Here is a 17,835-nt window from a genome sequence, read left to right on the forward strand (position 1 = left end):
TGAAGGTACTAAATGCCGCTGAATTGTTCACTTTAAAATGGTTAATTTTATGTTATGTGAATTTCACCTAAATTTTAAAAAAGATGTAAAAGGATTTGAATGGATGCTTTTTCAAGGAAGATATACAAGTGGTCAATAAACATGTGAAAAATTGCCCCAAATCATTAGTCTTTAGGGAAATGCAAATAAAAACCACAATGAGACACTACTTCCCACCCACTACTACCCAATGTTGTCTACAGATCCAATGCAATCCCTATCAAAATTCCAATAACATTTTTCACAGAAATAGAAATAAAATCATAAAATTCATATGAAACTACAAAAGTTCCTGAATAGCCGAAGCAATCTTGAGAAAGAAGAACAAAGTTGGAGAAATCACACTATGTGATTTCACAGTATATTATAAAGCTATAATAATCAATGCAATATGGTACTGGCATAAAAATAGACACATAGACTAATAGGACAATAGAGAGCCCAGAAATAAACCCATGCTTATGCAGTCAAGTAACCTTCAACAAAGATGTCAGGAATATTCAACAGGAAAAGGATAGTCTCTTCAATAAATAGTGTTGGGGAAACAAGATACCCACATGCGAAAGAATGAAAGTGGATCCTTATCACACATATATATAAAAATCAACTTAAAATGAATTAAAGACTTAAACATAAGACCTGAAAGTGTAAAACTACTAGTGGAAAGCAGAGGAAACACTCCTTGACATTGGTCTTGGCAAAGATTTTATGAATATGACTCCAAAAGCACAGGCAACAAAGGAAAAAATAAACGGGTGGGACTACATCAAACTAAAATGTCTACACAGCAAAAGAAACTGAACAAAATGAGAAGGCCACCTACAGAATGGGAGAAAAATATTTGCAACCCATATATCTGATAAGGGGGCTGACATCCAAAATAATACGAAGAACTCATATAGCTCAATAGCAAAAAACCCAAATAATATGATTTATAAATGGGCAAAGATCCTGAATAGACATTTTTCCAAAGAAGACATATAAATGGCCAGTAAGTACATGTAAAGTTACTCAACATCACTAATCCGAGAAATGCAAATAAAAGCCATGATGAGTTAGGATGGCTATTATCAAAAAGTAAAAGAAAACAGTATAGAGATTCCTCAAAAAACAAAAAATAGAACTCTCATATGATTCAGCAGTCCTATTTCCAGGAGCATATCCAATAAAATTGAAATCCGTATCTCAAAAAGGTGTTTTAAAAAACAGAAAATAACAAGTGTTGGCAAAGACACGGAGAAGTTGGAACCCTTGTACACCGTTGGTAGAAATGTAAAATGGTACAGCCACTGTGGAAAATGGTATGGTAGTTTCTCAAATCAAGAATATTATTACCACGTGATTCAGCAGTTCTACTTTTTGGTATATACCCAAATGAATTGAAAGCAGGGTCTCTCCATCCTGGCTAACACGGTGAAACCCTGTCTCTACTAAAAATACAAAACATTAGCCTGGCGTGGTGGTGGCACCTGTAGTCCCAGCTACTCGGGAGGCTGAGGCAGGAGAATGACGGGAACCCGGGAGGCAGAGCTTGCAGTGAGCCGAGATCGCGCCAGTGCGAAACTCCATCTCAAAAACAAAAAAAAAAGGAAGCAGGGTCTTTAAGAGCTAGTTGTGCACCCATGCTCACAGCAGCATTATTTACAACTTAGTTTCTTAGCCTTTAAAAAAAATTCTGCATTTCTCTTTATTAATTTGTTCTATTTTCTTTGCATTTTATTGTTGTATTGTTCTCAATTCTTGAGATGAAAACCAGGTTTATTTTCTATCTTCCTGGTTTTCTAATAAATACATTTGAGGTCAGAAATTTTCCTCTTCACTTTGGGCCCACAGGTTTTGATGTATATATAGTACAGTAGTTCCGATGTTTTTTGTTTGTTTACTTGTAAATAATTTGTACTTTCCATTTTTATTTTCTCTTCAACCCGAGGATTATTTAGAAGTGCATTAAAAAATTTAAAATTTTGAAATTTCCAGTTGTTTAGATTTGAGGGAGGGACTAGTATGTTAATTTTTTTTTTTTTTTTTTTTTTTTTGAGACGGAGTCTCACTCTGTCGCCCAGGCTGGAGTGCAGTGGCGCGATCTCGGCTCACTGCAAGCTCCGCCCCCTGGGTTGACGCCATTCTCCTGCCTCAGCCTCCCGAGTAGCTGGGACCACAGGCGCCGCCACCTCGCCCGGCTAGTTTTTTGTATTTTTTTAGTAGAGACGGGGTTTCACCGGGTTAGCCAGGATGGCCTCGATCTCCTGACCTCGTGATCCGCCCGTCTCGGCCTCACGATTACAGGTGCTGGGATTACAGGTGTGAGCCACTGCGCCAGGCCTAGTATGTTAATTTTTAACACTACCTTATGCTAACTGATTGTGGCCTGTGTGATATCAGCCTTATGGATTTTTAAAATATTTCCTCTGTTACCTAGAACAGGGGTCCACAAACTATAACTTGTAGGCCAGGTTGGCCTGGGGCCTATATTTGTAAATCAAGTTTTATTGGAATATAGCCACATCCCTTTATTTACATATTGTCTATGACCCCTTTCCAGCTGTGATTGTAGAGGTGAGTGTTGTAATAGAGACCCTGTGGCCCACACAGCTTAAAATATGTCTTTACTTCAAGAGTTTGCTGATCCCTGACTTAAAACATAGTCAGTTTTCACAGCTTTTTCATTTCGGTTGAAAATATGTATATTTTCTCTTGGATATAAGTTCCTTATATCCCTGTTAGAATAAGCTTAAGCTGTGTTATACCAATCCTTATATCCTTCATTGTGGTTTTGATTATCGATATCTGAGAGAGATGTGTTAGCTAGGATGGTCTCCATGACGAGGGATCCTCCCTTGTCAGCTTCCCAAGTAGCTAGGACTACAGGCATGTGCCACCAGGCTTGGCTTTTTTTTTTTTTTTTTTTTTTTTTAAATACAGAGGTGGGGTTTTGCCATGTTGCCCAGGCTGGTCTCAAACTCCTGGGCTCAAGCGATCTGCCCATCTCAGCCTCCCAAACTACTGGGACTACAGGTATGCACCAGTGCACCCGGCCTGTATGAGGTATTATAAATAATCTAGAGATGACAAGTAATCTAGAGAGAATTTAAAGTGTATAGGAGGATGAGGTTATATGCAAATACTGCACCCTTTTATATCAGGGACATGAACATCTATGGATTTCAGTGTCCGTGGGAGGTCCTGGAACCAGTCCCCAACAGATACAAAGGGATGACTGTATCTTGTGTGGAGTTTTAGCATTCATCAATTAGTATTTCCTAAATTATGTATTACTAAGATGTTTGTCACATGGCAGTGTTCTAATTCCATCATTCCTTCAACATTTACTAGTTGGTATTCTACTCTAAGAAACAGTTTTCTCTTCTGCCAATTTCATTGTTCATTTATTTATTTATATTAATGTAAACACCTGGATCCTTATTTTATTCAATGGGATTTAATCCATTACTGTCATTAGTTATTTTGAGGCACCCAATGTTTCAGAATTGGCTAGTGGAAGCTTTTCCTGTGTTATTTTGACCTACTCCAATCTTTCTTTGATTTTCTAGCACAAGTAGATGTTCTAGGTTTGTCTCATTCTTTCCTCTATCCAGCCTGGATTCATTATTTCTCGAAGGAGCCTTGGTTCTTTGTAATTCTTTTCTTCCATCACGCCCTATCACTTCTCTAACCATGGAAAACCCTGATCTACTATTACTACAGATTGGTCTTCATTTTCTAGAATTTTTTGTATATGGAATCATAGAGTATGTACTTTTTTGTCTGTCTCTTTTCATATATCATAATTATTCTGAGATTCAGCCATGTCGTAGCATGTATCAGTAGTTTGTCCCTTTTATTACAGAATAATATTAAATTGTGTAAATATTACCACAATATGTTTATCCATTCACCTGTTGATGGATATTTGAGTTATTTATAGTTTTTCTCTATTACAAATAAAGCTGCTTAGAACATTTGTATATAGGTCTTGGTGTGGATATATGCCTTTTCTTTCCTTGGGGAAATACCTAGGATCACACTGGCTGAACATATGGTAGATGTGTGTTTGATTTCTTTTAAGAAACTGATAGGCTGTTTCCCAAAACTGCCTGCAAGGATTTTAATTGGGATTTTGTTGAATCTATAGATTCATTTTGGGGAGAACTAACATCTTAATAATATTGAGTCTTCCAAAGTATGGACATGGTATATCTCTCCATTTATTTAGGTCTATAATTATCTCAGTAATGGCTTGTGGTTTTCAATATACAGGTCTTCCATATCTTTTGTCATATTTATCCCTATACATTTCATGTATTTATATTATTGTAAATGTGATTGTATTTCAATTTCCTATTCATTGCTACTATATAAAAATATAATTCATTTTTGTATATTGAGTTTATATCCTACAACCTTGCTAAATTCAATTAATTTTAATAGCTTTTTTGAAGGGTCCATTGGATTATCTGCAGGCGATTATGTCATCTGTGAATAAAGGTAGTTTCACTTCTTTCTTTCCAATGTGGATGCCTTTTGTTTATTTATTTATTTATTTATTTTTGCCTTATTGCATTGTTAGAACCTCTAATAAACTGTTGAATACAGCTGGTAAGAGCGGTCATGGTAACTTTGTTCCTAATCTTTGGAGAAATCATTTACTCTCTTACCATTAAGTATGATGTTACCTGAAGATTTTTTATAGATTCCCTTAATCAGTTTGAGGAAGTTTCTTCAATTCCTAGATTGATAAGAAAATGTTTTCAACAAAAATAGATGTTGTATTTTGTCAAATGTTTATCTCTTTTATAGACTAATTAGCTGTAGTCTTTTGTTATTTCGGTGATTGCCTTAGGGTTTTTCACAGGGTCTGTCAACATTGGCACTATTGACATTTGGGGTCACGTAGTTTTGTGTGTGTGTGTGTGTGTGTGTGTGTGTGTGTGGTGGGGGGTGGTGGCATTCTGTGCATTGTCGAATGTTTAGCAGCATCCCCGACCTCCACCTGCTAAATGCCAGTAGCACCTCTTCAGTTGTCATAATCAGAAACATCTCCAGACACAGCCAAATGTTTTCTGCAGGGAAAAATTACCCCTGGTTGAAAACCACTAGTTTATAGTATACATGTTTTACGTATCACAGTCTGTCTTTGAGTGACATTTTATTAGTTCATATGTAGTATAAGAATCTTGCAACATCATACTTTCATTTCTCCCCTCCTGGCCTTTGTGCTATTGTGGTCATACATTTTACTTGTATGTATAAGTTTTACTTTAAACAGTTTATTATCTTTTCAGGAAATTTAAGTAAGAAAAGTCTTTGTATTTAACCATATGGTTAGCCATTTCTAGTGCTCTTAGTTTCTTTGTTTACATCTGGCATCATTTTCTCTCTTCTTGAAAGACATCCTTTAATGTGTCTTGTAGTGTAGGTAGCTCTGCTGGTGCTATATTCTTTTGACTTTGGTATGTCTGAAAAAAGTCTTTGCCTTCATTTTTTGAAAGATATTTTCAATGGATAAAGAACTCTAGGTTGCCTTTTTAACATTTAGAACTATAAAGATATTTCTCCACCGTTCAACAAGAAAGTGGCTGACATTTTTACCTTTGCCCACTCTACTTAATGTATCCCTTTTTAAGACTTCTTTTAAGATTTTGTTTTTATCATTGGCTTTAAACCATTTGAGTATCAGTGTATCATAGTGTAATTGTTTCCATGTGCCCTATGCTTGGGTTTCATTGGGCTGCTTGGATCTGTGGATTTATGTATTTTTTTCATCAAATTTAGAAAAACTTCAGCCATTATTTCCACTAGTTTTTTATGTCCCACTTTCTCCTCTCCTTTAGGTATTTCAACTAACCATATTTTTGGCCACTTAACGTTACCTCACAGTTCACCGACGCTCTATTCATTGTTTTTCAGTCTTTTTTTTCTATCTGTGATTTGTTCTGTATAGTTTCTATTACTGTCTTCTAGTTTACTCATCTTTCTTTCTGCAATGTTGAGTTTACCATTAATCCTGTCCACTGTACATTTTAATTTTTATTTATTATTATTTTTTTAGAGACAAGGTCTCGCTCTGTCACCTAGGCTGGAGTGCAGTGGCATGATCTCAGCTCACTGCAGCCATCAACTTCTGGGCTCAAGTGATCCTCTTGCCTCAGCCTCCCAAGTAGCTGGAACTATGGGCATGTGCCAATACTCTACTGTACTTTATATCTGAGGCATTGTAATATTCATGCCTAAAAGTCTCATTTGGATCTTTAAAATTTTTTCTTTTCTATACTTAACATGTTTAATCTTCTAGCTTCTTGAACATACAAAATAGTTATAATATTCATTTTAATGTTTTGTCCTCCAATTTTGTCACTAAATCAGCATCATTCTGGGCCAATTCCAATTGATTTTCTCTCCTTATAGGTTGGACTCTTCTGCTGCTTTTCATGCCTGATAATTTTTGATTGGATACAGACATTGTGAATTTTACCTTATTGGGTACTAGATATATTTGTATTCATAAAAATATTCTTGAGTTTTGTTTCAAGATACTGTTAAAGTTATTAGGAAACAGTCCTATCCCTTTGGATCTTGCTTTTAAGCTTTGTTAGGCAGAAACAAAGCAGTGTTTAATATAAGGTTCATTTTTTCCCCACTACTGAGGCAAGACCCTTTTTAATACTCTGATGCCTCTAATATTATGAGATTTTCCATTCGGATTGTTGGAAATAGATGCTATTCCTGGCCCTGTGTATACTTTGGAGTTCGCTCCCTTTAATCCCTTTAGGTTGTTGTTTCTCTGACTGGGTAGTGTGCTCACACACATGTCCAGACCAGTCATCAACTGAACACTTGAAGAGGACCCTCCAAAGATCTCTAGAGTTCTCTTCCTGTGCCAGCTCTTTCCTCCACAGTACTTTACCTTGCAAACACAAGCTGTCTTGGCCTTCCCAGAGTCTCAGCTACATTTTCTCAACTTGGCATCTGTCAAGCTCTACCTGGGGATTCTCCCTGAGCTTCAGCTTGGAAACTTTCTCCAGCTTACCTCTGAGTTCAACATGATAACTCCAATTCTATTTCCATACTTTAAGGTTCATTCCAGCATTCTCCTTTTCCATGTTTGCAACTTTTTCCTTCAAAAGAGAGATGCCTTGCTTCTGCTAGCCACAATTTGTTTGTTACTCATCCCTAGAATATACAGAAAGTAGTTTCAGAATTGCTAATCTGTATCACCGTGAAAGACAAACCTGCTAACTAGAGATCAAAATTTGTTTACAGTTCTTTTTATTACGCTTTACTGAGGTATAATTAACATGCAGAATTGTACATATTTAATGTACACATTTTGATGAGTTTGGACATATGCCTAAGAGTATATACTCAAAATACTTAGTTGGATTCAGTCTATTTCCCCCCCCGACCACTTCAGTGAGGTTATATGATTTATTTGAAAGACAGGTTTTTCTTGTTTGCTTGTTTTCCATTTTAGGATTTTCTTTTAACCCATACTTTTTTCCCTTTTAGAGTATATGAAACATCAACATTGTTCAAAAAGTCAAAAGTCAGAACTATATAGAGTTAATTTTGTATAGACTAAGATATGAATCTAATTTTATCTCTTTCTAAATGGCAATCCACCTGTTCCAAAACCATTGTTTAAGAAGTTTATGTTAGGTGGGCACAGTGGCTCATGTCTGTAATCCCAGCACTTTGGGAGGCCGAGGCACGCGGATCACTTGAGGTCAGGAGTTTGAGAGCAGCCTAGCCAACATGGTGAAACCGCATCTCTACTAAAAATACAAAAATTAGCCAGGCATGGTTTGCCTGTAATCCCAGCTACTTGGGAGGCTGAGGCAGTAGAATTGCTTGAACCTGGGAGGTGTAGGTTGCAGTGAGCCGAGATCGTGCCACTGCCCTTCAGCCTGGGCGACAGAGTGAGGAAAAATAATAATAATAATAAAAAAAGCTTATCTTCATGTCAGCAATTTTACATGGCACCTTTTACCATATAGGAAAGCTCCCTATTCACTTGGATCTATTTCTTAACTTTCTATTCTGTCTGTCCGTTTAGTTACCATCGCATTAATTATAGTGGCTTTATTGTATGTTTTATTATCCGTAAGGCTAGTGTCCATTGTAGCTTTTCTTTTCTCAGTGTTTCCGTGTTTCCCTGACTATTCTTTTTTTTATTTTTATTTTTTATTTTTATTTATTTTTTTGAGACAGCGTCTCGTCCAGTCGTCCAGGCTGGAGTGCAGTGGTGCGATCTTGGCTCACAGCAGCCCCTGCCTCCCGGGATCAAGCTATTCTGTCTCAGACTCCTGAGTAGCTGGGATTACAGGCACGCGCCATCATGCCTGGCTAATTTTTGTATTTTTAGTGGAGACAGGGTTTCACCATGTTGCCCAAGCTGGTCTTGAACTCCCAAGCTGGTCTCAAACTCCCAACCTTGGGTGATCTGCCCATCTCGGCCTCCCAAAGTGCTAGGATTACAGGCGTGAGCCCAGGCTTGAGCCACCACGCCCGTCTAAGACCCTGACTATTCTTACATGTTTGGTTTTTCATGTGAACCTTACTATCAACTTGTCTAGCTCCAAATAAAATCTTTTTGATATTTCCATTGAGATTGTGTTAAATTTATAAATTAATTGTGATGTTGCATCATCCTATCCAAGAGCACTGGCTGTCTTTCTATTTGCTGTAGTCTACTTTTGTGTCTTTCAGGAGTGTTGTTTTTCTCATATAGGTTCTGCATATGTCTTACTGAAATTTATTCTTAAGCATTTATCTTCTTTTTTGCTTTGTGAATGTTTTTTTTTTCTATTACATCCTCTGTTTTTTGCTTGTATATTTGAAGGCTATTATTTCTGTATGTAAATTTTTATCTTCCTGAATTCTTTTGTTCTTTGAGTTAATTATACCTTTATTTCCCTAGAGCTTTCCAGATAAGTATCACACCCCATCTGCAAATAGTTTTACTTATTTCCCAATTCCTAAACCTCTAATTGATTCCTTAAATATAACTGCATTGCCTAATATTTCTTTAGAACATTAAATAGTAGTGGAAATAGTAGATAATCTTGTTTTGTTTCTGATCCTTATGGAAATTCCTGTAGCATTTCTTCATTAAGAAAGATTCTGTATTCAGGAATAAAGTATATATCCTTTTCATATTAAGAAAGTATACATAAATTCCTACTTTTGCCCTTGTATTCTGTTTTCATCAGGAATAGGTATTAGATTTTGTCAAGTTTTTCAGTATCTACAGAGGCAATTATGGTTTTCCTTAGTCCTATTAATATGGTATGTTATATTTATAGATTTCCTACTATTTAACCAACTTTGTGTTCCTCAAAAAGACAGGATTATGTTTGCTAATATTTTGTTTAGTACTTTTACATCAAAAATCATAAGTGCTATCAGAAATATTAATTTTTTGTACTGTCTTTATCAGGTTTAGGTATGTATATTACACTTGCTTCAGAGGAATTGTTTGGAGTTTTCTTTCATTGTGTAGGCTATGACAGAAATGTATGTAGCAGTGAGACCATCAGTTCTTTGACAATTCCTCTATGAAATCAACTAGGCCTTTCTCTGTGGGATAGTTCCTTGATAAATTTCTCTTTCTCCTCTGAGAATTCATCTGTTTATGCTTTCTTTCTGTAATGGGGTCAATTTTGGTACAGTTTCCTAAGAAATTATTCATTTTGTATGGTTTGCAAATTTATTTACACAGAGATCTCTCTGCCAGATAGTCTGTCATATTTTAAATGTCTTGTATTTCAGTAGTTATCTCCCCCTTGTCATTTCATATTTTGTGTATTTGTACTATTTCTTTTTTCCCTTGGTTATGTTAGCCAGTGGTGTGTCAATTTTGTTATTTTTCCCTGAAACACTGATTTTTATTTAGTTATTTGTTTTCTATTCCCAACCTTACTACTTTTGCTTTTATGTTCATTATTTCCTTCCTTATGTTTCATTTTGGTCATTTTGTTGTGCTTTATCTTAGCATTTGGAGTTTGGAATTTAATGAGTATATATTTTTATCTTTCATTATTATTGATATAAATGCTTAAGGCTATGAATTTTCCACTGATCTTTGCTTTAAATATATCCCATAGATGCTAAGTAGTATTTTCATTTTTATTATTTTTTTAAAAGTTATTTAATTTTATCACTCACCCATTTTGCTTCCTTTCAATTTGGTATCATGGTGTAGCTATTCCAAAATGATCCTGCTCCCTAATGCCCTCAGAATAAAGCCCTCAACCTGCAGCCCTTCATGGTTTGCTTATTTCTCCAGCTATGTTCTCTCTCTGTCATATGCTCACTCTACCTACAGTTTCCTTTTTCCTTATACCACCTGGCCAATGTCTAGTCATTTTTGAAGATGAAGATCAAATTTAGGAATCCTTCTCTGATAATTCTCAACTCCCGATACCATCCCAGTTAAGCATTCCTCCTGGAAACTTAATAAAATCATATACTTCCTTTTTGTAATACATATTATATTTTAATATTTTGTTCTTCTACTAACATTGTAAGATCCTTGAAAGAAGGTATGGCTTTTTATTACTTTTCCTGTGGTGTTCAGTAAATATTTGTTTAGTGTCCCTTCAGCTGTAGATTTCAAAACTAGTATTTTAATACATACATTCTGACCTGTGAGCTCTAGCATACTCTAGAACTTCTTTGTCATAAACTTTGGTTGGTTGGTTGGTGTTAGCTTTTCAATTGAAGTGTAACACACAGAAAAGTACACAAATTACAAGTGTCCAGCTCAATCAATTTATTGCTGCCCTGCCACTTTGCCTTAAACCGATTGTCCATATATATATGGTTATGTTTCTGAACTCTAGGCAATTCTGTTTTGTCTATGTGTCTATCCTTGTGTCAGTAACACACTTTATTAATTGCTGTAGCTTTATAATAAGTCTTGATGATATGTGGTAATGTTTGTTCTCCCCTTTGTTGTTATTCTTCAAGACCATCTTGGCTATTCTTGGCCCTTTGTAAACCCATATAAATTTTAAAATCGGCTTGTTGATTTCCACAAGAAAACTTGCTGAAACATGTCAGCTGAGATTTGATTGGAATAGAATTGAATCCGTTCATCCATTTGATGTATTCCTCCATTTATTTAGATTTTAATTTCTCTATCTTTTGTATTTTTCTGTGAAACATCTGAAAAGATTGTGCACATTTTTCATTTAAATTATTCTTGGAAATTTGGTGTTTTATGTTATTGTAATTAGTATCTTTTCATAATTTTGCAGTTGGTACTGGTTATTTAGATAGCAAATTGATATATGTATATTGGCTTTATATCCAGCAGCCTTATGGATATAAATGTACTTATTAATTCTAATGATTTATCTGCAGATTTTATTTCCTTGGGATTTTCTGTGTAAACAGTCATGTCTTACATAAACAAGGGCAGTTTAATTTCACCCTTTCCAATCTTTACACATTTTTATTTCTCTTTCATGCCTTATTATACTGGCTCAGTCTTCCAGTAAAATTTATACATAAAATGTAAAGAGAATGCTTCAAAATTTCCCAGTTATCGCTTATATTATATTAAGGAAGTTCCCTTGTATTCCTAGTATTCTAAGCCTCTTTTTTATGACTGAATGTTGAATTTTATCAAATGCTTCTTCTGCATTTATTAAGATAATCATGTGATTATTTGCCTTAATGTGGTAAGTCTCATAAACTGATTTCTGAATCTTAACCCAGCTTTGCATTTGTTAGTCACTGTATATTATCTCTTTAGTGTATTCACTAGGCTACCCTTTTTAGGAATTCTATATCTTTGTTCATAAATAAGATTGATCCATAATTTTCTTTTCTTTAAACACCTTTGCTAGATTTTGATATCATGGTTATGCTGGCTGCATAGTACAAAGTAGAAAATGTTCCCACATCTCGATTTTCTGAAATGTTTTGTGTAAGTTTGGATTTTTTCTTTAAATGTTTGATAGAATGTAACAGATTAGCAATGTCAGTGTGGAATTTTCTTTGTGAAAAGTTTTAAATTATAAGTTCAGTTTCTTTAAAATATGTAGGATTATTCTGATTTTCTGTATCTTTTTAGTTTTGGCAAGTTGTGCTTTTCTAGGAATTTATCCTAGAACTTTAGTTTACATGGTTCACAATATCTTCTTACTATCCTTTTAAAGTTTGTAGGATCCGAAGTGATTTCCCCTTTTTTATTCCTTATATTAGTAATTTTTGTGTTCTCTGTTTTTACCTTGATCAGTCTTGGTGGGGGTTTATTAATAAACGTATCAGTCTTTTCAAAAGAGCCATAAATATCCCTTTAAGCACTGCTTTGGGTACATCCATAATTTTTATTTTTTAAAAGAACTATCCTTCAGTTCAAAGTATTTCCCTTGTGATATTATTACCTTTGTGATTTACTTTGATGCAGGTGTTACTTAGAAATATATTATTAAATTTCAAAGCATTGGATGATTTCACACATAAGATGACATCAGCACATGGTGCCCCTATATCTCACTGAACTCAACTATATACTCTGGAAAGAATGCCAAGCCTAGCTATTTGTGAACTCTGGAATGTAAATAACAGGCAGTTTGGAGAAGGGCCCCAAAGCTTAAAATACCACAGAAGTGGGGATATAAACAAGATCCAAAGTCTCATAACTTAATATCCAAAATAACCAGGACATAAACCAAAATTATTTAACATATTAAGAACCACAGAAATCTCATCTTGTATGGGAGAAGATAATCAACAGATACAAAGGCAAGATGACACTTATACTGGAAATATCTGACAAGACTTTAAAAGCTGCCATTATGAAAATGTTCAAGCTATCAGTCACAAAAATGTTGCAACAAATATTTAAAAAGAAAGTATCAGATAAGAAATAGAAGATAAAAAAGAAGCAAATGTAAATTTTACAACTGAAAAAATATAATAACCAAAATTTTTAAACTCTAGATTAAAAGTGAGAATGAAATGGAAATGCCAGAGGAAAGAGTCAGTAACTTGAAGATAAATCAACAGAATTATCCAAGCTGGATAACAGATAGAAAAGACTGGAAAAAAAGGGACAGAGTTTCAGAAAGGATAGATATAAAAATCAGTGCAGTAGAACTGTGAGTCCATAAGTCAACCTGTACATTTCTCGTCAGTTGATCTTCAACAACTGTGCCATGATAATTCAACAGGGAAAGAAGAGGCAATTCAACAAATGGTGCTGGGACAGCTAGATAACCACATGCAAAAAGAATAAAGCTGGACCACTATCCTCACCCAATATACAAAAATTAAAATGGATCAAAGATCTAAATAGAAGAGCTAAAACAATTAAACTTTAGAAGAAAACGTAGGGGTACATCTTCATGACCTTCAATTTGGCACTAGTTTCTTTTTTTTTTTTTTTTTTTTTTTTTTTTTGAGACGGAGTCTTGCTCTGTCGCCCAGGCTGGAGTGCAGTGGCCGGATCTCAGCTCACTGCAAGCTCCGCCTCCCGGGTTCACGCCATTCTCCTGCCTCAGCCTCCCGAGTAGCTGGGACTACAGGCGCCTGCCACCTCGCCCGGCTAGTTTTTTGTATTTTTTAGTGGAGACGGGGTTTCACCATGTTAGCCCATGTTGGGATGGTCTCGATCTCCTGACCTCGTGATCCGCCCGTCTCGGCCTCCCAAAGTGCTGGGATTACAGGCTTGAGCCACCGCGCCCGGCCACTAGTTTCTTAAATATGACATCAAATGCACAAGGGAGAAAGGAAGAAAAAACCAGATAAATTGGATTTGATAAAAATTAAAAACTTTAGTGCATCACAGCACATTATCAAGAAGGTGAAAAAAACAACCTACAGAATCAGAAAAATAGTGACAAATTACAAAAAGCAGTCTCCCCTTATCTTTGGGGAATATGTTCCAAGAACCCCAGTGGAGGCCTGAAAGCACAGATAGTACCAACCCCTATTACCCCATGTTTTCTTATACATACACACCTGTGATAAAGTTTAGTATAATTAGGCACAGTATGAGATTAACAACACCAATAATAAAATAGAACAATTATAACAATATATTGTTCACAATTTCAAAGATAGAAGATTTGTTCTTACTATAGGTCTTAGCAGCATTAGCATATGATGTTTTTGCTTTTTTTTTTAAGTTAAGTTGTATACTTTCATCATTTCACTTAAAGGAAGCACTTTAGGGCTTCTCTTTGGCATAGCAGAACTGCTAACATTGCTACTCATATGTTCTGGGGCCATTATTAAGTAAAATAAGGGTTATTTGAACGTAAGAACTACAATACCATGACAGTCAATCTGAAACCAAGATGGTTACCAAGTGACTAATGGGCAGGTAGCATATACAAGGTGGATCAGATGGATAAAGGGCTGATTCATATCCTGGGCAGGTTAGAGCAGGATGGCGTAAGAATCTATCCTAAAGTTGACATGGACTCTCAGGGGACCTTGAATAGCCAAAACAATTTCAAAAAAGAACAAATTTGGACAATTCACACTGCCTGATTTCAAAAGTAACTACAAAGCTACAGTAATCAAAACAGTGTGCTATCAGTGAAACAGAATGGTGAGCCCAGATTTAAACCCTTGCATATATGGTCAAGCAAACTTCAACAAGGATGCCAACACCACTAAATTGGAAAAAGACAGTCTCTTTAATAAACGATATTGGAAAAATGGAATATTCACATGCAAAAGAAAAAAGCTGGACCCTTATCTTACACCATATATAAAACTTAAATGAATTAAAGACCAAAACATAAGACCCCAAACTACAAAACTAGCAGAAAACATAGGGAAAAAGCTTCATGACACTGGATTTGACAATAATTTCTTGAATATGACACCGAAAGCACAGCTAACAAAAGCAAAAATAGACAAATGGACTACATCAAACTTTAAAACTTCTGTGCATAAAAAGAAACAATGAAATGAGTGAAAAGGCAACCTATGGAATGGGAGAAAATATTTGCAAATCGTATATTTAATAAGTGGTTAATATCTAGAATATATAGAAAACTCCAACACTCAACAACAAAAAAAACCTGACTTTAAAATGGGCAAAGGACTTAAAGTGATATTTCTCTTGGCCAATAAGCATATGAAAGAGTGCTCAATATCACTAATTGTCAGAGAAATGCAAATCAAAACCACAATGAGATATCACCTCACACCCATTATGACAGCAACTATCTAACAAAATCAGAAAATAACAAGTGTTGGGAATATGGAGGAGTTGGAACCCTTGCACATTATTGTTGAGATTGTAAAGTGGTGCAATAAGCATGTGGTTTCTTTAAAAACTAAAAAATAGATCTACTATATGATCCACCAGTCTCACTTCTTGGGTGTATATCCAAAAGAATTAAAAGCAAGACCTCAAATAGCTATTTACATACCTATGTTCACAGCATTATTCATAATAGTCTAGAGGTAAAAGCAACCCACATGTCCATTAATGGATGAATGGACCAACAAAATGCAATGTAACATATAATGGAATACTATCCAAACTTAAAAATAAAGGAAAACCTGTTACAACCTGCAGCATGAAGGAACCCTGAGAATATTATGCTAAGTGAAATAAGTTATTCACAAAAGAACAAATGCAGTATTTTTCTATTTATATAAGGTGTCTAATGATCATAGATATACGAAGTAGAATGGTGGTCACTAGGGGCTGGGAGAAGGGAGAAAGGGGAAGTTGTTTAATGGGTATAGAGTTTCAGTTCTGCAAGATGAGAATGTTTTGAAGATCTGTTTCGTAACAATGTTAATATACTTACATTACTGAACTGTATACTTAAAATGATTAAGATAGTAAATTTTATTTTTTAAGCACAATTAAATTAAAAAGAAAAAAAACCCCAAATGGACATTGTAAAAGTGGAAAATACCTAAAATTAAGAAATCATCGTAGGGACTAGCAGCAGACTCAGGTATAGCAGAAGGGATCAGTGAGCACAAATGTTGATAAAATACACCCTAAGTGAAGCAAAGAGTTAAAAAAAAAAGAGAATGAAATAGCAGAATGGTGTGTGACAGAACTGTGAGGCAGTATGAACCATTTTAATTTACATGTAATTGGAGCACCAGAAGTAGACAAAGAATGCCTAAAGAGATAGTGGCTAAGAATTCTCTAAAAACTGATTCATACCCATAGATTCATGAATCTCAGCCAATCAAAAGCAATATGAATACAAGCAAACTAAAATAGGTACATTATAGCAGCTAAAGGAATAAAAGATATATTACAAATAGTGGAGCAATAAAACGATAAGAATGATGACTGACTTCTCGTCAGAACCCTGGGAGGCTGGAAGATGATGGGGTGACATCTTTAATGTGCATGAAGAAAAAAGCTATCAATCCCAGAATTTTATATTAAGACAAACCGGACATTTTTATGGAAAAAAGCAGGCAGAATCTGGAGAATTCACTACAAGAAATATTAAAAGTTCTTCAGACTGAAAATATATGATTTTAGATGGAAGCATACCTTGACTACTTGGGTGTGGGGAGGGGAGGGCTTGTAATGCCCCATCATTTGTGTGCCATCTAGGTTGTGGTATGGGGACTAGGCATGTTCTGCTGGGATGGGGAAGCTAGATCTTAAGCTGCCTTACCACCATGTGCCAGTGCGGCCTCACAGTGCCAGGGGCCTTCAACCTGAATTATCCACTGAACCCGCTGGTAGGTAGAGTTTAGGTGTATTTGGGGTGATAAGTGGGTAGAGGTAGACTGGTTGGCCTTAGTAACAAACATTTCTGTTTCTCCCACTCTAGCATGAACATGTGAATATTTGTGAATTTCTTACCTATTTCCCCCCAGGGGAGAAAATGGGAAGTGAGGGCCACTGGTAAACACTGAGTTAGAACAAGTGAGTAATCCCACCTACATAATGAATGTGATGGAGCCATTGAAGAGTCTGTAGTTCCTCTTCTCCAGACTTTTGTGATTAATTTGTTCAACCTCACTGGCAACTTCTTGACTGAAAACAGTATTAATTAGCTATTTCCCCTGACTGGGGAGCAGACCTAAGGACCTTGAGCTCTCAAGGCTTCTCTTAAATTTACAGAAGTGGCCTTACATTCTCTATGGGACTAGGGAATACTGGCTCTGCAAACGGGCTTTTAGTTTGTTCTCCAGACAAACCCGGTTTGAACTCTATCCACTTTGAAGTTGCGTCACTAAATGAATTACACAATGCTTAATCTTTGAAGTACGCCATATTCCAAACTTTCAATTAAAACTGTAGAGAACTTCTGATTATGACAACTCAGGGTTTAAAAACTGACCTGAACTGATTGCCTCACAGGTATGAGAGAATCGAAATCCCAATCCATATTGTACCTCATGTCACTATCGGGAAAGTGTGCCTTGAATCAGCAGTAGAGCTGCCCAAGATCCTGTGCCAGGAGGAGCAGGATGCGTATAGGAGGATCCACAGGTAGAGACCCTCTTCACTCCTCTTCTCTACTTCTCAGGACCTAGTCTCTCTTTTCTTCTTCTGTCCTTTTGTCTTTAGCAGCTCAACTCTTGAGGCCCCTTTCCTTTTGCCTCTCTGGGAAAGCTTTCTAGCAGTCTCCAATCATAATGTTTCTCACATTGTATGATAATTTCTTCAACATTTGTTTTTCTTCTGCTTACTTTGGATGTTTCAAGGGCAAGGATACTTTCTTTTTTGGTTAAGAAAAGAAGATAATCCACAACATCTTAATCCTGTTGCCAAGCACTAGGTTTTGCCCAATAAATTTGTACTAAGTCAGAGCTTTGGTGAGAGACAGCAATTTCAAA

At 35.8% G+C, this 17,835-nt stretch overlaps 1 protein-coding gene across 2 annotated transcripts in view; it reads left to right on the top strand.

The window, feature by feature from the left end:
• BRCC3 (BRCA1/BRCA2-containing complex subunit 3) overlaps positions 1-17,835 on the top strand; it is a 47,490-nt gene that overhangs the window by 23,029 nt on the left and 6,626 nt on the right. For both annotated transcript variants that reach the window (XM_025372372.1, XM_025372373.1), the window contains exon 8: positions 17,357-17,488. In XM_025372372.1, the coding sequence (XP_025228157.1) occupies positions 17,357-17,488 (132 nt within the window). The remainder of the gene's footprint in view (positions 1-17,356; positions 17,489-17,835) is intronic.

Source organism: Theropithecus gelada, chromosome X (assembly GCF_003255815.1).
Source record: "Theropithecus gelada isolate Dixy chromosome X, Tgel_1.0, whole genome shotgun sequence".
NCBI classification, from domain to species: domain Eukaryota; kingdom Metazoa; phylum Chordata; class Mammalia; order Primates; family Cercopithecidae; genus Theropithecus; species Theropithecus gelada.